A 22954-nucleotide genomic window follows, 5' to 3' on the forward strand; every position below is an offset into this window, starting at 1 on the left:
AAGAAGAAGAAGAAGAAGAAGAAGAAGAAGAAGAAGAAGAAGAAGAAGAAGAAGAAGAAAAGATGCTGTAAAAAAATTAGAGCCAGATTGGAGTAATGATTAAAGGGAACAAGCTAAAAACTGGGAGAGCTATTTTAGGTATAAATCTAGCTGGCTGATCATGGGCCAGTCACTCTTCTAGGAAGGAAGCAAAGGCTCCTGAACATCTTCTGAACATCTGGACATTCTGGACTTCTGAACATCTTGCCAGGAAAACTGCAGGGAGAGTTTTCTATACATAAAAAGTGATTTACAAACTGCATAAAATGAAATACAGGTAGTCCATGTTTAGTGACCACAACTGAGTTTGGCAATCGATTGTTAAGTGAAACAGCAACTGTACCAGTGATCTTTGCTTCACAGACCTTCAAAGGTTATAAATTTGAGGATTGGTCATAAAGTTACTTTTTCATCAATATTGTAACTGAATGGCATCTAAATGAAGCAGTCGCTAAAGGAGGATTACCTATAATCAATATTAGATTAGCATAAATATGATTATGCATCAATTTAGCAGTTTAAGACCATTGTCAAAATCAAATCAATAATCAATATGAGCCAAGACCACCAATATGCTACTAGCAATTAATAGGATAACAAATAAGGCAAAATATAATATTTAAAATCTTATGATAGGATAAGCTTTTGGATGTGGTTCAAGTCCATGTGCAGCATTAAGGTCCATAAAATTATTTTCAGGTTTAATTAAATTCAGTCAGATATTTTTTAAAAAATACAAAATTGGTTGTTTTTACATTGATGCATACTCCCATATTTTAGTTTGCTATTAAAAAGGAATTATATGTAATTTTCAGAAAGAAATAAACTATTCTAGCAGCTGTTATCATGTACAGGGCCAGCTCTGTATATTTTGTAGAAAAATAACTACTTTTTCTGTGAAACCCTACTTAACAGAAAAATAAAAAGTTGTTTCATCCTGTGCTGAATTATCTTCCAAAATTGTTGAGTTTATAACATTACTGCCAAATATGGAATATGGTTATTACATTTCCTGCATTTTTGAACATTATCTATTTTGGTAATTAATATCAAGGTGAAATACTAATTTAAAAAATGAAAAACTGGAATGTATCAATTTTCTCTGAGTGTAATCCTTTTTTTCAAGAAATTATAGAAAAACTTTTAAAAGTTATTCATATTTAATCAGCTAATCTGTTGTATTTTTAAAGGAAACTTTCCTTTCATTTTAAATAAATAAACCTTTATTGTCAAAGTACAACATGTGTACATTGAGATTAGCTGAGCCTCCCCCCCCCCCGTGCTCTCTCCCCCCAACACACAGTGACAACAAACTGGCTGTAAGTCAATCATCTGGCTTTCACGCCTCAGGCAGAACTATAACTCACAGTCTCCTAGTTAAAGCCTGATGCCTTAATTACTAGACCAAACTTTGCTAAGAAGCAGAAGAATTGTTCTAGTCCTTTGTCTGGCAGAAGAAAAAGTGAAGTGAAACTCTTCATGTAACTGCTATAATGATATGAGTTTCCATCCTCATGTCGCATCTTGCTTGTTCATTCTGCTTCCCAGTCATGTGATTAAACAAGGTTCAGAATATGAAGCTCTTGAAAACATAAATAGAAATCACCTTTAGACTCACCTATGTCCAAATAATAAATAATAATACACCTTTATTGTCAAAGTACAACATGTGTACATTGAGATTAGCTGAGCCTCCCCCCGTGCTCTCCCCCCCAACACACAGTGACAACAAACCCTCCATCCTACCACACCATGTGAACCAACTACACCACACACTGGCCTCCCAAGTCAATTCTGCATAAGATTATGTCCCATTTAAAAGCCTAACAGCCCACGGATAAAAGCTATTTTTCAGCCTGTTGGTACGACTGGCTATACTCCTATATCTCCTACCCGATGGTAGGAGAGTAAAGAGATACCGTCCAGGGTGTGTGTCATCCCTGAGAATCTTCCTCACTCTTCCAAGGCAACGAGCCCTGGCAATGTCATCCAGTGGTGTCAGGGAACAGCCCACAATGTCTTGTGCTGTGCTCACTACCCTCTGATACTTTCCTGTCCGCAGCTGTCAGACCAGCATACCAAACCACAATACTATACAAGAGGACGCTCTCTATAGTAGACCGGTAAAAGAGGGTCATTAGCTGTTGTTCTACCCTGTTCTTCCGCAAGACCCTAAGAAAGTGAAGCCTCTGTTGGGCCTTTCTAGCCACCTGGGTTGTGTTAACTTTCCAGGTCAGATCTTCACAGAGGTAGACTCCCAGAAATTTAAAGGAGGAAACTCTCTCTACACAGTCCTCCCCGATGTAAAGTGGGGCAGGTTCCTCCTTTTTTCTCCAGAAGTCTAACACCATCTCTTACCTAGGGTATTTAAGAAATCAGATACAAGTTAGGGGACCAGCCACTAAGTGAAGCTGTCACTAAGTGGGAAATCATTTAACATTCTCCTGGAAAAAGACAAGACTGCAGTACTCACACTTTTGTTGCCATTCTTTTGTTAGCCATTTGGAATGCTTGAATGCCTGCTTCTTGTCTTGAATTATCAAAAGCAATGCAAACTTGCTGGCAGCCTAGGATGGGGAACCATGGCTACAATATGCAAACAGGTTGAAATCTCTATCCGATTTTTTCAATCTGTGAGGTGTAGGTAGAGAAAAGGGACAAGTGATTTCTATGGGCAATCTCTCCTTTACCTTACTCTTTCCCTCCGTCAGTGCAATCACATTGCTTTCATGTATAGATTAGCAAACAGCTTACTCTTTTAAAATCCCATTCCTCTTCACTCTCTCTGCCCTGCAAAGCAAAGGAGTCATTGCATTCAGAAAGCACTTGATTTTTTTTCTCCCTACTTCATGAAACTGATTGTGGGGGATATTGTAATTAGGATTATTGCAGGTGAAGGTATGTTCCTACTCTTTTTGTATGGGTTTTCTGCCTATAAATTTTCTGATCTCAAACCAAGAAATGCATAAGTTACAGTTGGCCAACAACTTAATTAAGATGGCAGACCTTATCCTCGGTGACTAAAGTAATTCTTCGTTTTCTTCATTTGCCTAATCTGTAATCTCTGCCTGTTAATCATGGCCTCCCAAATGTTATGAGGGGTTTCTCAAGTTGAAGGTAGTTGATATTTAACAGTGGCCCGGGAATTGGGGACCCATTTTAACCATTTTCCCTCAAGATTTAATCCTTTTTATTTCATTGCTCTCTTTTTTACCTACAGTGAAAACGGTCGCCTGCAAGTAAACATCACCAACCCTGTCCAGTGCAGTATGCATGGGCGAAAATGCAGCATCTCAGTGAAAACCAAAATCAACCAATCAGAGCCAAACTTCATCAAGGATCATACAGGTTTCATCCTCTGTGTACCTGAGAATTAATTTTATTCTGTCACTAAGCATCCTTCCACGTTCCACTGATGCCTTCAATCTTAGTGCCTTCTGTCTTATGGAGGGAAGGGTATGAAAGTATTGGTGTGTGACGCACAACAAACATTGTTAATGAATTGAGAACTTGAAATGCTCCCTCCATTAAGCCAACTATGATCTTAAATTATTGTATGATCCATTGTGTACCAAAGTGACTTTTATTAATGAATTCTCCAGATATATAAAATTATTGGAAAGCTAATAGTTGAGACTGCAATGGAAGGAACCAAAAGTTTGTGTGAAAACAAACAGAAGTAACCACTTTCACTTTTACAAATATCAAATCTTAATTTATAAATCGGGAGCTATATTTGGGGGAAAGAGATTTTCTATTAGAGAATGATAAGAGACTGGAAATTATTTCCCTGTAACTACTCCATCCCTTCAATCTTTTTTCCAAGGAAGTTTCATTTGGCACTCTGTGTGTATTCAGGTTGGGGATTCATTGTTTTGTTGGGTAGGTCCTTTGGTGCAACTCAAAGACTTGCTGAACTTATAGTGTATTCCTATATGATGCCTCAGTGGGTCTGGCTTGTAACATGAGCTGGAGACTGTGAGTTCTAATCTCACTTTAGCCGTGAAAGCAAGCTGGGTGATCTTGGGTCAGTCCTTCTCTCTCAGCTCAACTCGCTTCATGGGTTGTTGTGGGAAAGGAGAAGGGTTGGGATTTGTTCGCTGCCTTATTTGTAAAAATAATAAAGGCGGGATACAAATAAAAAATGTTCCCCTTCCCCCTTTCAGTATTCAGCTTGGCTCAGATACTGCTTAATGATTGATTGTCAGATGCTACTCCTATTGCAAGCATTAAAGCCCAAAGCTTGGGCCAATATATAATGTGCTTCCTTTGAACAGCTGGTATTATTCTGGCCAGCATAGACTTGTAGTTGCCTTTTGTTGCTTGTACAGCCCTCTGCTGAGGTGTAGTTATAGCCTTGTTAACAGGGCTTTGTTTCTTCTTGTGCCAAAAGAAACATGTTTTATTTTACATTGATGGAGAGCACTTCCAGCATCTTAATACAAGGGAGGAGATTGCTATTTTGGACCATTTAAAGGTAAATAATTGTAAACCTGACACTGCTGGACAGGTCAGGACTTAAATAATTATAATTGCACACAGCCTAAGAATAAAGCAATGACAGTAGAACTAATTGCTTCAGTACGCTTGCTTTTGTTTTAAATGTGAGAAGACAGTACTTACCATTTCTGTGAGCTGGGGCACAAAATGGCAAACAAGTGTTGCCTAACTACAGCTAGCTAGAAGTCCTGTTTGCTTCTGAGTCACTCTTAAATATGGTTCATTTCCTAAATAGGATTATTTGCCTCTGCCCAAGATGAGTTATTGCTCTTCTTTTCAAATTAGCTTTTCAATGAAAAGCATTGCTATCTCTAGTCCTTTATTTTCCCATTGATTAGCCCAATCTTCTAGTATCTTCAAGTGCTCTTAGAAGGGCTTCTTCAACTAAGTGCCTTCCAGGTAGGGAATCTCATTCTGAATCCCATTAATCCCAGCCAGAAACCATCTAGCTGTAATTTAGGGAAAATGAAATACAACACAGATGGAATTTACAAGCAGAATAGGAGTTGCCTTGGAAGATCAATGTAACTATAGAAATCTCTTTAGGTGTTCTCTTCTTTGTTCCCCCAAATGCCAGCACATCCATGATGAAAGGCAAGCAGTAGAGCCTAATCCTTCATTTCAACTAAAAAGCAAGCTAGCTTTTAATCAGTCTAGCTACCTAGACTGAGCATTTACACTCCTATCTCTACTGCCAACAAAAAAATGGACTGCCTCAGATCCCTGATGGCTTCAAACGTTTAGTTTCAAAGCAGCCAAATTAGCCTCAGAAGTTTTAAAATTAGCACTTTCATTTAATATTCCAAAATAAAGGCTGGATTTGAATGATGACCAAATTTATGAAAATTGTATGAGATTAAAACTTTCTGTACCGAGATACAAATCTATTAAGTTGATTATATAATGTGTAATGAAGTATTTTGATTTAAATGAATTAGCAGAATTTCTGTCTTTCTTGATTTGTGTGTATGGTTTTCTGTGGGGCAGATACGATACATTATTTTGCTTGCTTTAACAAAGGTAGTTTCTGCTACCAAAACAGGAAGGGGAAATTCCTCGTCCTCCCCCGTGTGTGCTTTGCAGAGCACCCAGTCAGCAGGGGAGTATTGAGAACTGGGCAAGGTGCTCCAGAGGGAAGAAAATCTAAGTGTATGAGCTTCTCACAGGATACTGAAGTCTACCTTATATGTGTATTTCTGGGGTTTATCTATAAATTAACTATTTCTTAATTGTACGCCTGATCTGTAAGAATGAGGTTATAGTGTAATTAATATTTTAAAATAGTTTATACAGAAATGTGGACACACATCCTATTCATAATTAAGATGTATTTTTGTTTACATAATTGAAATAAAAGGACTCTCATTTATACCCAACTCCATTGGCTTGATTTTGATTTTGCATTTTCTGAAATGTATTTGTTTTTTTCCTCTTTTCAGAGAAGAAAATAATTTCAACTAATCTATATCATTTTCATCAACTATGGTAATAGACTTCTTCATTCTTACCTGATTACATGGTTTTACATGATCCATTATTTTTAAAAAATATAATCTCCTGGTTTATTGATGTTTAAATCATGAGATCTCCAGGCATTGGTTAAGATAATTATCTATTTTGTGACTGAGTGCATACTCTTGTTTAAGGTATAGCATTTGAGAGAGAATATATATGAATAAAAGTAACTGACTCAGTTTTAAGATCACATAGGTTGAAACTTATCATGTGTCAGGGTAGATTCAACTGTTTCCCCAAAGCTCCATTATTTACCCACAGTCTTCCTTGTCATCTTCCCACCACAGACAGAAGTTTTTTAAAAAATTCCTCTGAAAATCATTTGTGTCATGGATGGTCAGTGCATTTTATTTTTAATCAGCACAGTACAAAAATAAATAAAAATAGGGAGGCATTAAGTTACAGGCACACACAGCTCTTTGACAGTCTTGTCATATTTATAAACCTCACATACTTAGAAACACACTATAGTACACATACATACAAAAGACCATTTATAAATTAAGTAATAATAAGCAATAATACCAATTTTGGTCAACAAATATCTACAGAAGGGATTGCACACTAAAAAAAATCCAAAAACTTTAACATACATAGACATATAGAATTTAACAGATCCTGTTTTCTTTTCTCCCACTTCAGAACTTTAGTTTTGAAGAATGTTCAAGTGAAAAATAATGGCACAGTATTTTCTTTGTGTTTTTTTTCCTTTGAGAAAAAATAGTTTAGAACAGAGCTAAACATTAAGAACCGTGTAGTTTATATCAGAAAATATCTAGAGGTCTTGAGATGAAATACATTGATTTGAAGAAATGAAGGTGTGGATGAAAGCAGTAGATCTGCTTGAAATTTGTGCATGGTGAGTTACTGTGTTTCTATTTTTTTCTTTTTACAATCAACTGTTCTAAAGTTTTGCCTGCTGTCAAAAAATGCTGCTTTTGGCATGCACAGTATTACTGTAAAGCAATAATGGAACTACAGAAAAGGATTAGGTTTTCTTTTTCCTCTTGCCATAAGCATAGATTTTGTTCTAAAATGATTCATTTCATACAGCAGCATATTAAATTCTCACTCATTGCTCTTTTATATCAAGTAAGTCAGTTGACCGTTTTCCCCACTATAAAACAGTAAATATATAGGTTCAAGCCAAGATAGTTTTGCACATCAATGATACCACCAAGTCACATTTGCTTTCCATGCAGTGCAATCTAAAGCACACCTACTCAGAAATAAGTCTGATTCCTTGAATGCAACTTATTTCCATGTAAACATGCAAAGGATTGCAGCTTTAAGCTTTCATATCCATATGAGTACAACTGTGATTTGCCTTTAATATATAGTCTTTATTAAAAAGGAGAGGGAGGGCAAAAAGATTTACTGCCATTTTGAACAACCAGGGGAATGATGTCTTCAAACACATACCAGAATTTAGTCTGAACTACTACTGTAAAGTATTCCAGAACTCAGCCATAATGCTGAATGAAGAACTGGGGTCTCCAAGGGAGACTGATATGATGATAGATGCCACCCACTTCAGAGAAGCAAATGGTTTACAGGGGAGAATTAATTGTAAAGGAGCCCTCCCTTTCCTCTTTGATGCTAAGGCTCAGTTTTCCTTTACAAATTCAACAACAAGCTTAACAGTATCTCACTTCTTAATGGCTCAGATTTGGGCCTAGCTTTTGAGGCAGTGGCAAGACCTGCTGAACAAACCCAGCAGCTGTTTAATCATCACAACATATGCATTTAGTTCAAGTCTACTGCAGCCTCTTAGCTTTGACCTTTTCAGATTTCACAGCTTTTAAGGTTCCTCTGTATTTTAACAGTGCTTTGCTGTTTTTTAAGTTAATTGCAAGCTACCCTATTTAAAGACACAATATAATTCTCCGTCTGCCTTTCTGCTAGAATGCCAGCATCCTTAGCAGTAGCATTAGAAGAGCTTTCTAGAATATTTCTAACATTGTTTTATCCACAGCCTTTTTTACCCGAGTATTATTGCCTTTATACTATTTAACTGTCCAGCTTGTGAGAACTTAAAACAGTGAAGATTACCTCCATACCAAAAGTTCACATCTTCCATAAAACCCTAGATCTGGACTATTGACTTTTAATACATATTATTAGTAACTGAGGGAAATTCAGTCTCCCCACTACTCTTTTTTTATATACTTTTGACTATCCCTGAAGATTAGAATATTTTAACCTTTGCATACTGTTCAGGAGCTAGAGAACAAAACAAAAAAATATTTAAGCATAAAAAATTAACTTTATTCAAATATTTAGCTGTTCAGTGTGGGGAAAAATATTTAAATTCTTAGATGTTCACCTATAATTGTAAGTCTACGAGATGGAAGAGAATGTCTCCAAGCATGGGAACAGATTTGTGGCCCAAAAGTACCTTCTGCAATATTACTCTATAAAATGTACAAAATATCTGAATATTTTGTATTTGCTGTAGGTTTAGATTACAACTTATCTTCACTCTCAGTCTTCAACACTATTACAATAGAAGGGGAGTCTTTTATTGTTCAGTGGGTTTCCTTGTTCTGTTTACTCTGGCTGTTATTGTGTTTTCATAAAGTGTGAAGAGTGTTAGTTGGCACATGAACTATACCGTCCTGGCTGGGGCTGCAAGGAACCACTTAGAAGAAAAGCATTTCTACGCTGAAATTCAGCACCAAGTCCTACATAAGCCCAGCATTTTTCAATAAATAAATGAATTGGGGAACTTGATTGCAGATCCTCAGAAAAATCTCAAGGGACTCAAATTCAGCCTGTTTGAAACAGCAAAGTTATATTATGCAAATATTGCTCCCAAAGAATTAACAATTTTTGACCTGTCAATACTAACATACATCACTTCTCAACAAATCAATAACAGCTAGTACCTATTGCCTGGGATTTTTGAATCTCACCTCCTAACCCATATTCTGGCTTATATCTACCTTAGCAAGAAAAGATTGTCAAATCTCATCTTCACCCTTCGATACTGATATTTAGAGAAGACCTACGGAGCCTGGGTCAAAGGTCCCCAATGAAATGGGTGCAAGTGGTGATATCATACACAAAATGAGGTGTCTCTTGTATATTTTCTGACTTTTCCTTACCCACTTCTGTTTCTCAATATAATCACACTGTTGTGGAGTAAGAATCCCTTTTGAAGGCTAGTACCGAGATGGCGTCATCTTGTTGGAACTGGTGTATAAATAATATTTAAATCTCCATTTTTAAAAATCCATTCTTGAATCCCTTTTTTTAGAATACCAGGTGCTAGAACATCTATTAGATTTGGTCTTTTTCTTCTTAAGAATTGTAAATATTATGTTCCTCCATTGTGAAGAAGTAAATTCTGCAGGCTAGTTCACCCCAATTCGCAAGCTGTTTAGGACAAGCAAAAGGTGAAAGGATACCATGATCTTATGTTTCGTGCTTGCTTCTCCACTCTATTTTGCCTTCTCCTGGTTTACAATCTGGAAAAGAAGCCATATCCATCACATGCAGCAAAACTGAAAACCAAACAGACAAACCCCATTTCTTGTCAGTTTTCATTCATAGAAGCCAAGGTAATAATGGTGGAGACCAGTGGTGGGTGGCTGATTTCTTTCAGGCCTGTCCTGTCTCACCTATGTGTCCTGGCTTGTTTGGAAAAGAAACAGAACATAAAAAAGAAGATAAATGAAAAGGTGAATTGACGGAGTTTCAGCTCACCGATCCAGGCCAATGAGCAGCCGGTTCTTCTCTTCTTGGCTGCTCTCATTTTTCAGGTCAGCAAAGACCTGAGTGAAATAGTGTGGGTCAGCATTGATTTGCAACATTTTGGGACTCATGAGGTTGATGATGGAGAGACAACGATCCCAAAATGCCTCTTTACAGCTCTCCACCAGGAAGGGCTTGAGAGGGTAGGAGATCTCATTGCCCATATAGGAATAGGAGAGATAGAGACAGGTAAGTAAGACAGCCTGAAGATCATGGTCCGTGGCTACTTCAGATGAAATGACATCCCGGCAAAGCATGTACAGAAAGACCACATTGGCTGGAGTGATAAAGCCTTGGTCTTGCCAGCCTTGCAGGAGGAGAGATCGGTCCACACTTCTAAGCCATAACACTGGATCAGTGGGGGAAAGGTGCTTCAGCCTGTAGCAGCGTCTACAGAGGAATGCCCCCAAGCATCTTAGCAGCTCACTGGTTGAGGCTTGGACAAGGACCCTCTTGGGAGTGCCAGATGAGTTGCAGCTGGGGTGGGGTGTTTTCTTGACAGAAGAAACGGTGCCCTTGGAACTAGAAATTTGGTGGCTTGGAGCTGTAGGCTGACTGCCCTGGTTCTGGGCAAAGGTCGATAGATTGGCACAGGAGAGAGATTTCTTTAGGTTCTCATTGTTGAGGTGTGTAATGTTGTTCTGATAGCTGCTGTTAGGCTGCACCTTCTTGGAGTTTTTCTTTTTGGCAGATACAGCTGCGATGCGTTTCCAAGGCAGCACTGAAATGATAGAGTGGCGCTTCAGGCTCTTATCCTTGGCATTCTTACTATTCTGGACTGCAGTATAATGCCCCACTGTGGTTGAACCATCCTCGGAGAGAGTGGCTTTCCGGTAACTGGGTGAAAGGCTCAACACAGTGCCCATGGTGCACAGGCAGCTAGGAGCAGAGCAAAGTGGACAGAGCTGGGTGCTGTCACCAGCAGGGCAGAGGGGTCTCTGCTTCAACCGTGCTGGCTCTCCTTTCCGTCACAGCCTTAAATAGCTTGGATTCAGAAGTTACCTACCAAAAGCAAAAACAATTCCAATAAGCCCAGGCAGGGGTCGGTTTTCTTCCAGATATACAGACCCTTGCTTTTTAGTAATACTAGCCCATTCACATATCCATTTCTAAGAGCATTATTATTATTATTATTATTATTATTATTATTATTATTATTATTATTATTATTATTATTATTATTATTATTATTATTTTCTCCCTTTCTCCCTTCCAAATTAAACTGTCCTACATGTTTGTGGGGGGAGACCAAGGGGGGAGGGCACATAACACCTGATCTGGACATGTGCAAATAGTGCCCTACAAAATGGGACCTTGAATTTCAAACCCAAAGCCTTGTAGGAAGCTATCTCTGATGCTCCCACACACACCAAAGACTTGCTGGTTTCCTTTTCTATAAATGGCATATATACTCCTCCACCACCACAAAAGCTGAAAGAAAAAGCTGGGTATGTTTAGAGAGGAAGGCTGCACAGATACCCTCGCTCCAATGTTATCCTGGCAAGTGTATATGGGTGTATAAAAATGTGTCAGGGATGCTTTCTAGAGAGGGAGCCATATTAGTTGGCTGCAGCAAAACAAAGAATCTCCTAGCACCTTATGGAATAATTGATGTATGATGGAAGATGGAAGATGCCTCTCCATCTTTCTAAAAAAAAAGGTATCTTTCCGTCCATATGCAAGTACAGACAGAGGGAGAGAAAGATCAGTCATCCATGTTTTTAATTAGACGCCCACCATGCGTATTTATTACCCACTCCTGCCTGCCTACTAAATAGTTAGAAATGGTAGTACCTTTAAGAGGATAAATATCTCTCTTCCACCAAATCGCCTTTGCTTTTTCCGCGCGCGAGAGAGAGCGAGCGCTGGGCTCCCGCACGTTCTCCCTCTCGCCGCAATGTTGCTGCATTCCTCCCGCCTCCCCTCCCCAAAGGACGCGATGGCGCCTGTCCTCCTCCTCCTCCTCCTCCTCCACCGTGGTACCCACCGCAATGCGCGCCCTCCGGGCACTGTGGTTTCTGTCCAGGGTCCTGCAGGAAACGGCTCGGCTCTGGGGGCTGCGTGGAGGCGGCAGAGGGGCGGGTGCGAGGCCGTCCAGCTTCTCCAGTCAAACGAGGAAATGCATGCAGAGGTTCGTCCAGTGTGGCAGCGGCACACGGCGGATGCCTGCTTGTCTGCCAGCCCGAACGCCGTCCCCAATGACGCCTCCTAGACTGGCCAGTCGCTCCCTCCCGAGAACTGTGCGGGAGCCCCCACTGGCTGGTGAGCAGCCTTCCTCGGCACCGCCTCAGCTGCTTTGCCGGCTGATTCACCGCGCCGCTCGCCTTAACTCCGACCAGACGGCGCTCGCTAAACCCGCCTAGCTCCGCCTCTGCCTCTCACTCACTCATCTCACCGTAGCCGCAACGTGCCTGCAAAGCAGGGCGACCCCCGGCGGACACCGACACAGCGCGGCAAAATGGCACCGAGGCTCCCGGCCCTCCCCCCCCCCAACGCTGTCGGAGCGCGCCTCTGCGCGGATGCAGAGCGAAACGCCGGATTGGTGGCCTAGGGACAGGCGGTTCCTTCTATGGGAACGCTTTCTCTCCACTGAAAGGATTCTCTGTAAACTCTAATGCTTCAACCAGCAGCTCGGGCTCCTTTTAAGCACCGCATGGCGTATCCTTTATTAAGCCAGATTGAGCTGAACACTGGCTGTTGTCTTGAATGCTGTGCATGTTGTTTTTTGTTCTGTCCATAATTTCTAAGCAACAATGGAGGTACTTCTACTTCAATCTCTGTAGAGAAATTACACTGTGACCCAGAGTTTATGCAAAGAATAAATAACATTGTCATCAGAGCAACTATTTTCAGGAGCAGAATTCTCAAATACGTAACACAGGAGAGTGCCTTGACAAGCTCTAAAAAGCCCCCTAGTTCCTCCTTGGAGGGTTAATCCTCAGATAACTATTACCATAAAACATTTTACATCCTTCCATGAAAAAGCACTGCTAAGATCCCTGGAGATTTAAATAATTCATTTTTAATTAAACCGATCAACAATGGAATGTCTAACACCAAATAATTATCCCATGTAGAAAACATGCCGAAGATTGTTGTGCTCTTCTTAAAATAGCAACCACTGTGGTGTCATAATGAAAGCATAGGGCCAGCATGGGAAAGACCCAGGTCTCTAGGTCACCCACAGCCACAGAAGCCCTCTGAATGGCTTTGGCCCAGACTCTTTTTTCTCAGCCCAACCTACTTCACAAAATTGTTGTGGAAAAAAATGGTAAAGGACAGAGGTATGTCCAGCTTTTTTGAGCTCCTCTAAGAATGACAAGATATCAATCAATCATTCAAAGTTAATAAAACTGGACTGTAGCAGCAACCAGAAGACTATATTTGTTCTTCTCACCTGAATCTCACAAAGACAGCATAGGTATTCTCAAACCAGAGTCAGTCCTCAGCTAATAGCCTGGACTCAACCCTGGACCAACTGCCAAGAGCTTCTCAGAATGCTGGATATTTTCAGCATCATTCCAAAACCTTCATTCAAAGACAGCTGATATCACAAAGGGAAGAAAAAAAAACTTCAAACAAGGAGGCTATGGCCACTGGGACAAAGACAATTGTCATTGGGCTACTTCTTCCTCTTCCAAGCATCCATACATGGCTGCCCACTTTTAGACCTTGGGTGTACTGATTTAAAGGAGGGAGTGAGGGAATAAGCAAAAACTTTGCCAAAAAATTGGGAGAGGGACTATTGGTGCCTTTGAGTTAGTGTTGATTCCAGCAACTGTTGGACTAGCCCACAGGTCTGCAAACCGCGGCTCCAGAGCCGCATGCGGCTCTTTCAGCTGTCTCCTGCGGCTCCCGGTCCTCTGCCATGTGCAGTCCCCCCCCCAAAAAAGTGGGACTTAAAAAGTTCAACCAATCAATTCAAGTATGCAGGGTAGGTGCATATCTCACCTTGGCTCCACTCTTCAGTCAAACCCTGTTCTGCGCATGTGCGCATGTACGCGCATGCGCACATATTTTTTGCGGCCCCAGTTTTTCCTTTTGTGAGGGAACCGGTTCCGAGTGGCTCTTTCACTGTTTGAGGTTGCTGACCCCTGGACTAGCCCCTGAAGTTTTCTTAACAAGGTTTAAGGGAAATGCTGACAGTGAGTGGCTTGCCCAAGCTTCATGTCCAAAAAAGGATTAGAACTCACAGTCTCCCTGTTTCTTTGCTGTTCCCTGGCACTAGGGACCGGTTCCATGGAGAGAGGTTTTTCATGGACCAGAGGGTGCGTGGTTTGTGTGCTGCCTGGATCCTGCGGATGGGGCTTTGCTTGTTTGTGCGGACCGGTTTTAAATCTTTCATTAAATATACCATGATTGGCGTATAGCATATTAACCTATAAACCATGGTTTACAACCACAATGGTTAGAATCACAAAGAATGTGCTTCACTCTACACAACATATTAAGCCAGAAAGAGACTAGGGTTGTAGCATAATTTGTTAATACAGGTTAATACAATTATCACATGCAATAACTCATACATGTGCAGTATTATGTACGTAATCATGGAATATTATTTTAAAATACTGTAATCACAGTAAAATGATGTTGCAGCCATTGCCTAGGTCACTCCACGAATGAATGCTGGACAATTAGTTGTTTTCTTGTTCATAGAAGATCTGAAGGGACATATCTTTATAGAAGTATTTGAGTGATCTCAAAAATACAAATTTCACAAGATTCCAACAATGTTAAAGGTGCAGGGAAGATACGAGATTTATGGCACTAGTCAGTTCATCTAAACAAAACTAAGTAAATATTTTCAAGTCAAGAAGATATGTTTTGCCATTGGATTGGACAGTAAGCCGAAGATCACAATAAATTGGAGAGAAATAATGAAAACGGGGGAAGGACATGATTTGTGCATTATAGCTGAATCTTGCTTTTAAAACATTAAATCTTAAATGTATTGACAGCAGCAAGAATTATGTATGCCCAATATTGGAAAAATGAAAAGTCACCGACTGAAGAAGTATTAATTAAGAAAATATTGGATTGTGCAGAAATGGATAGATTAACCTTAGAGATTAAAGAGAAAGAGCATTCAGTTTATTACAGAACTTGGAATAAATTTTATCAATGGCTAGATAAACAAGTTAGAGAGAAAGGAATGTGATATGCAACTATTAATTTATTTGACTAAGAATGTTATCATACATTGAAAATTTAGTATTGTTTTTGATAATTTATGATATCTATCAGTGTTATTGTTAACCTCATTATCTCTATTTATATATAATTACCCAGACAACATGCTGTTTGCCAAATATTGAATGTTATTGGGGAAAACCCCAACCCCTACCCTTAACCTTAAGTTGAGAGGCTGTATAGTGAGATATTTAAACTTTAATGAGAACTATACTAAGGCATGGTTATTTAAATCATTATTTGTTGACAAAGACACAATTGGTTGCATTTATTTTTTTTATTGAAAAGTTTTAAAATACATTTTGTCTTTCACAATCCCCCCCTCCCCCCACCCCTACCTATCCCTCCCTGCCCCTCCCCCCATTTCCCCCTTCCCCCCCCCCGACTTCCCAGAGCTAAGTACAAGGTATAAAAACAAAGAACAATCATAAACATCCCTATGCTAACAACAATAAACTCTTAAATCTATCACTCTCTAGCTCATATAAGCTAACTACAAGCAATATTAATATTACATATAAAAAGAAAGAAAACAGAAAAAAGAAAGGAAGACTTATTCAAATGCTAAATGAAACTTTTTGGTCCCATATTTGTTCTGGATATAATCAATCCATTTTTTCCACTCCATAATATAACGTTCTTGCGAATGTTCTTTCAAGTAAGCCGAGATCTTTGCCATTTCCGCCAGGTCAGAAACCTTTAGAGTCCATTCTTCTATAGTCGGCAGCTCCTTCTTCTTCCAATATTGACCTATTAAAAGTCTTGCTGCTGTAATTAAATTCAGCATCAACTTAGTGTCCACAACAGTAGCATCTGTAATTATGCCCAACAAAAACAATTGCGGACAGAACTTTATCCTTTGCTTAAAAATCTTCTGCATATTCCACCAGATTTTTATCCAAAAAGCCTTAACCTTTTTGCAGGTCCACCATATGTGAAAATATGTTGCATCTTCACCACCACACCTCCAACATTTTGGCTGATAGTTCGGATACATACTTGCAAGCTTTTTAGGATCTAAATGCCATCTATAAAACATTTTATAAAAGTTCTCTCTTAAGTTCTGAGCTTGTGTAAATTTTACGTTCCTCACCTAGATCTTTTCCCACATATCCATAGTGATAACTTCTTGAATGTTCTGGGCCCATTTTATCATACAGTCTTTAACAAGTTCTGTTTCTGAGTCAATTTCTATCAGTGCAAGATATATCCATTTGATATGTGCTGGACCCTGATTTCTAATTTGCTTTATCAAATTTTCATCAGTCATTGCAAAACCAATTTTCTGATCTTCTTTCCACCTGGCCCGTAACTGAGTATATTGAAACCAAGTTTGAACAACCTTCTCATCTCGCAAGAGGTTGTACGGCTTCAAACACCAGACATTTATTTCCAAACTTAAAATCTCCTTATACGTAGTCACATCATGTTTGAAACCAACATTTATGTTTTCTATTGCGTGTTTTGGAATTGCCCACAACGGCATCTTGTAACCTAGCTTATGTCTATACTTCTTCCAAACTCTCAACAATGCCTGTCTTAAAATATGCACTTTAAACACATTATCTACCTTCTTATCATACAACAAATATGCATGCCAGCCAAATAACAAGTCATGGCCCTCAAGATTTAATAATCTCTCTTGTGTCAAATTAATCCAATCACTTATTCCTGATAACGCAGCAGCCTCATAATATAATTTAAGATTAGGCATTTTAAGACCACCTCTTTCACGAGTATCCTGCATAATCTTAAGTTTAACTCGTGGCCTTTTCCCTGCCCAAACAAATTTATTGATAACCCGTTGCCATTCTTCCAAATTAGAATCTTTTTTAAGGACCGGTATCATTTGAAATAAAAATAGAAATTTAGGCAGGACATTCATTTTCACTGCTGCAATTCTTCCCAGCAAAGACAATTGCAATTTTTCCCAACTCTCCATTTCTTTTTGAATTTTTCCCCATAACTTTTCATAGTTATTTTTATATAACTTTGTATTAGAGGGTGACAAAAACACCCCCAAATATTTAACCCTTTTAACAATCTCGAATCCAGTTAATCTTTCTAAAAGGGCCTTTTGCGATACTGTCATATTTTTGGCCAGAATTTTAGTTTTTTGTGCATTAACTTTAAATCCAGAAACCTTCCCATATTGCATTATTATCTCCATCAGGTCCACAACAGAGTTTTCTGGCTGGGTCACCGTAACAACCAGATCATCTGCGAACGCTCTCAGTCTATAATCCTGATCTCTAACTTGTATACCCTTAATTCTCTCTGAATTCCGTATTTTTACCAATAATATCTCCAATGTTAAAACAAATAATAAAGGTGATAACGGACACCCTTGTCTTGTGCCCTTCTCAATATTACATACTTCAGTCAAACTATTGTTGACTATTATTCGGGCAGTTTGTTTTTGATATAATGCCCTAATTGGTTGCAAAAATTTATCCCCAAAATTCATTTTATCTAAAACTTTCATCAAAAATTGCCAATTCAATTGATCAAAAGCTTTTTCAGCATCTAGAAAAATTAGCGCCGCAGGGATCTGGTTGTTCCTTTCCAAAAACTCCATCACATCAACTATATGCCTCACATTATTTTTCATTTGCCTACCACTAATAAACCCAGTTTGATCCCCATGAATCACCTGTTGCAGAACCCTCATCAATCTATTAGCTAAGACCTTGGCAAATATCTTGTAATCTGTATTTAAAAGTGATATCGGTCTATAGTTTTTAACTTGAGTAGCATCTTGATCTTCCTTCGGAATCAAAGAAATAAAAGCAGTTCTCCAAGATGGAGGCACCTTTCCCCCCCTCTGAATTGTTTGAAACAATTCCTTTAACGGCTTTATCAACTCCAATTGTAGATTTTTGTAATAAGCTGCAGTCAGACCATCCGTACCTGGCGCTTTATCCACCTTCAGTTCCTTAATTGCTATAAGGATTTCTTCTTCTGTTATCAATTGATTAATCTCCTCCTTTTGTTCTTGCGTAAGAACCGGGATGCTAGCATTCTCCAAATATACATCAATGTCTTTTTCATTAATCTTCTCCTTAGCATATAATGTAGAATAAAAATCCACAAAAGCTTCCTTAATAAGATCCTGTTGAAACACAACCTTTCCCTTATGTTCAATTTTATCTATATTAAGAAGCCCTTTGCTTTTTCCTTAGTCTGTAACCTGGCTTATTAGCATTGCAAAAAGTATTATGCCTGGCAAACCGCAAATTGGTTGCCACTTGATCTGCCATCAATTTATCAAATTGTCCTCTTAATAGCTTAATAACCTCCTTAGTCTTCACATCCAATGGGTTCAAAATTAGGGCCTTTTCTTTTTCCCTAATTTCATTCTCCAGTTCTTTCCTTCTGGCTTCCAAAATACGTCTGTATTTATTATTCATATATATCAACACCCCTCTCATGTAGGCCTTGTTAGCATCCCAAACCATGTCCATAGAGGTATCCTTATTCATATTAATTTCAAAGAAAACCTTCATCTGCTGTTTACATTCTTCCACATTCCTCTGATTTCTAAACAAATTCTCATTTACGCGCCACGAGCGCCTATCCCTATTGTCCTTGTTGATCTCTAACCAAACTGGGCTATGGTCAGAAATAGTTCTTGCACAGATCTTTACCTTCTTAATCCTAGAAAAAAAATCATTAGTCAACAAAATAAAATCAATCCTGGAAAAAGATTGATGTCTGTCAGAAAAAAAAGTATAATCCTTTTCGTGCGGATGTGTGTCACGCCAGATATCTCGCAGTTCCAAATCATCCTTCATTTCAAAAAAAGATTTAGGCAATCTAGCATGACTCGGAACACGCTTAAAAGAACCAGCCTTGTCCATCTGTACGTCTAAGACACCATTCCAGTCCCCCATAAAAATAAACGATTTATAATCCAATTGGGTAACCTTTGTGTGAAGTAAACTAAAAAAATCAGCTTGTTGATTAGGAGCATACAATCCAACTAGAAGCGTTTTTTTTACCTTCTAACAGCAAATCTATCATAACATATCTTCCTTGCTTGTCTGCTTCAATTAGTTCCGCTGTTAGGGTACTTTTAACGTAGACAACCACTCCATTTTTCTTGTTCAACGCAGAAGCAACAAATTGCGTACCCAACCTTAAGTTGCATTTATTATATAAACAAGTGGGGCCTGCAACCCCATTTAACCATGCTTTTAATAAAGCTATTGAAATTAGCAGAGTTTACATTAGCGGTAATTTAATATTTTGATTTCAGTAAATCTACTGTATGCATAGCTATGTCAAAACATAACACTGTTTTCTGCATGACAGTTATATATGAGATGTATGCAGTGGTGGGATTCAAATATGTGAACAACCAGTTCTCTATGTGGATGCCACTTCCAGAAGTCCATTCTGAGCCTGGGCAACAAAAAATTAGCTACTGGTTCTGCCGAAGTGATGCGAACCAGCTGAATCCCAACACTGGATGTATGAATAATATCTAGCTTTCTCGGGTTTCTAGTTAAAGAAGGAAACTGTTCTTCCTCTCTAGTTTAACACGAAATGTTAGCTATCTGTGTGCCAACTGATCATGTTTTTAACCTTTATGAGTAAAATAACAACAGTACACAAGAAAACAGCTTATGCCGTGATAAATCTGTTCATTTTTAGAAGTGCCAAAGAATACCATGTTTACTCTGCAAATAGTGCCACCAAGTGACCAGAAATTGTATTATGCCTCTTGTGGCTACCAATTGTAAAAAGGAATTGTTCAAATATCTGTGCTTCTTGCAAAGCATTTTGCAGGACAAGTTTCCCCCTTAGATAGTAAAATAGACCATAAAGGCTGGATTCACAAAAAACTAAGCCCTAGAACTGCATTAACAAAATATTTGTTCAACTAACATTCATGCACTGTATCTGAGCTGAAATACCATGAAAAACACAATGTAACAGGCAAAAATAGCTTCATTGATAGCTTTGCTGCCATCCAATTCTGCAGAACAGAGATAGTTTGGCATACCATGCTATGCCCAAACATAAACCACTGTATTTCTTAACATAATGGCTAATTTCATACAACATGCTAATAGCTAGCTTCCCTTTACATGCTGACCCACAGGCTAATGAAGTTCATTTTAGCCTAAACTAGGGTGTTGTTTAGCTGCAACTTGGACAGAGAGTGCCATATTTCTTTTGTAAAAACACAGCCTTCTGAAAAGGCATAAAAGCAGAGCTCTGTGGCCTTGCTTGGGGCACATAGAGGAGCATGAAGCTATGGGGTCAATTAGTACCCTGAAAGCCCTCCTCCTGCACTTTAATTTACAACATTCCTTGCCTCTCTTAAATTTTATATGCTCTTTCTATGCTTTTTAATATTTTATTGTGCACCCTCCAGAGCACCTTTCTGAAAGAGATTGGCAGTTCTTAAATAAAATAGATGCAAAATAAAGTATTTTATAACTTAGCATTAAATAGCGTACCCTCGGCCATTTTTATATTCCCATTAATGCTTTCAAACTTAATCAGATATGCTATTTACTGAATTTGGGCTGTCATTTATCCACTTTTCATGCTACTTCCAAGGATTTAATGGGAAATCAATGGGCATCTAAGGTTAAGGTTTACCTATACTTTCAAAGTGCTGTTTTTACAAAATAGTCATTTTGAGTTCTGTCATAGGTTGAAATACTTTATTGCTTGTCTTGTTTTGAGTCTGCTTGTACATATCACACAGCATATCTCACATTAGAAAAAAAAAGCATATGAAGGTGCCTGTAATTTTGTGTACTAATTGGTCCTATCATGGTGCTACTGTTGTGAATATGGGGGCAATGTAGATATCTGGGTCGTGCAACGTCTGGTTCCCATATTGATATCATTGTTTCTTGCTCTTTGCAAGAATCTGCTTTCAACTGGGTTGTTGTATGCACAGTATTGGCCTGTAACCCAGTGCCTGGGAAATTGCAGTGCACTGTCCACAATAGCCAACAGTTTATTAATAAAGCAGACTTCAAAATGACAGTTTAAGGACCACAGAATGAAAAATGGCAGAAGTCACATCAGAAAGTCTCAACCATGGCTTCAACAAATACAATGAACCATGAAAACTACAGTATGTTAATGTGCAATCTGTCTCACATGTAACCTGCATCTACATAAATCTGAAGCTGTCTTCCTTTGTTCCCACTTTACTCCAGTTTAAATCTTCAATCCATTCAGCTCAGCATTTTGCAAACTTAGCAACTTTAAGATGGCAACATAGGTAACTGTAACATCTTAAAGTTGCTCTGTTTGAAAATACTGGTTTAATCCACTCTAGGAAATTGATTAAATGAACTGTAGATCATGACAGCTTATGTTTTTTTTTAATAAAGTTTGATTGGAAAACGTTCTCTCAATTTTTTGCCATCGCAGACCTCATGGCTTTCCTCCTACAATTTCCTTAGCAAGGTACCTTTTCTTGGGTGTCTGTTTGGTCCAAGGAAAGAAAAGCATTACATGAAGGTACTGTGTAGGCTGGGTGAATTTGTCCTTAAAATAGTTCAGATAAGAAGCTGAATTCCATTATAAGCAAATAGTGCTTTTCCCAGGCCTGTTAGAACATGCATTTTCTGGGCTTAATAGCAGCAAGTACAGCCCAGAATAAGAATCCAGGAAACAGTAGTCCAGTATTATGTACAAGGTGCCAAATTCTCTATTCTACCAGATTATGTGAGATTAAAGGACATAAGAAGGTAGTATACTCGGACTTAGATTCCTACTGCAATATGTTGAAGCTTGTGTATAAAGATTTTTTAAAAAAATAATTGCAATTAAATTTCAAATTTCACTCTTGCATTGAAAAATCATTACCAATAATGTAGCAAAATTTAAAAATATTGAAATTCAAGTTTGTTTAGAAATAGTCAGTATTGGTAAAGAAAGGGCTCCTGATACTCAAGGACCTTTTATTCTGACTTCATCTAGTCTGTTTTACTCTGGCTTTAATGCCAATACCAGGGTGAAGCTTTATGTGGCCTGATTCAAACTGAACCTGCTTTTAAAGCTCTGGAGGAGAAAAGAGAGGCATGTAGTGATTTAAAGAGAAGAATTAATCCCTTCCTTCCAGCAATGCAGTAACTCACCTCCAGGAATTGCTGGGGTATTGTGAGATTCCTAATGATCTGCTGAAGGATTAAGGGCTCTCCTTTCACTTCATCTTCCTTCTCCCCTGGTGTTTAGGAAAATGGAAAAAACAGAACCTGCTACTGTATGTTAAGATCACAGGTGTCCCTGCTTAGGTATTATGAGCCCCAGATATTTAAAAATTTAAGTGGAAGAGCTCAATCAAATTTAGGACTCACATCTGTTGGCTCTTACTGAGCAAGTGTTTCTTTTTCAACAAACAAGCTGTAAAACTATATGACTTGATTGATGTAATGTTCCACTCTTTCACTTTCAGCTGCCTGAAAGATACATACTCTTAAATTACACTAGTCTCTTCATTCTCTTTTGCTGTTCTGTGATCGTCACCCAAAACACCAGCATGGAACTGTGATGTTTTTCTTTCTTTCTAGTTTCTTTGCAGCACGCCCTTTCTAAATCCCTCTCTCCATCTGGTTTCCCTGTAGTTTGTGATCAATGAATTGCAGCTGCCCTGCACGCATTCCGTCCATTTTACTTTGGCTTCTTCTTGTCCTCCATTTCAAGGGGAGGGAGGATAACACAGTGGAGTAATTATGATGAACTGAGGGTACGATACCTGAAAAAATGTCATGTTAGTGAGAAGACAAATTTCCCAGGGCTATACCCAAACTCAAGCCTGAGAAATAGGACAGGAGAAAAGACGGTGAAATAGAATATCTTGGAATAGGCCAATATATACATATTTTTAACTCAAGATTTTTAAGTGAAGTCCATAGACGATAGCCATGGCTTATGCATCAGGCAAGGCATTACTTTTCTTTGAGGTAATTTGCAGCCA

The 22954-nt window shown here is 38.7% G+C and overlaps 2 protein-coding genes across 2 annotated transcripts in view; one reads left to right on the forward strand and one right to left on the reverse strand.

Annotated features, from left to right (window-relative positions):
* Positions 1–5907, forward strand: part of LOC308679161 (unconventional myosin-Id-like) — a 164995-nt gene extending 159088 nt beyond the window's left edge. The window contains exon 22 of the mRNA XM_081346478.1: positions 3260–5907. Within this exon, the coding sequence (XP_081202604.1) occupies positions 3260–3416 (157 nt within the window). The 3' untranslated portion in view covers positions 3417–5907. The remainder of the gene's footprint in view (positions 1–3259) is intronic.
* Positions 5908–9737: 3830 nt separating this feature from the next.
* Positions 9738–11872, reverse strand: LOC308676916 (cyclin-dependent kinase 5 activator 1). The gene is made up of 2 exons (XM_081342981.1): positions 11798–11872; positions 9738–10812 (listed from the first exon to the last, which is right to left on the reverse strand). Exon 2 carries the CDS (start codon positions 10674–10676, stop codon positions 9759–9761), a length of 918 nt encoding a protein of 305 aa, XP_081199107.1. The 5' UTR covers positions 10677–10812; positions 11798–11872; the 3' UTR covers positions 9738–9758.
* Between the last annotated feature and the right edge of the window lie 11082 nt (positions 11873–22954).

Source organism: Vipera berus (genome assembly GCF_964194415.1).
Source record: "Vipera berus genome assembly, chromosome: Z".
Lineage (NCBI taxonomy): Eukaryota > Metazoa > Chordata > Lepidosauria > Squamata > Viperidae > Vipera > Vipera berus.

Bases quoted from the DNA above. Each gene is read 5' to 3' on its own strand.
- LOC308676916 (XM_081342981.1), bottom strand. From the start codon at position 10,676: ATGGGCACTGTGTTGAGCCTTTCACCCAGTTACCGGAAAGCCACTCTC.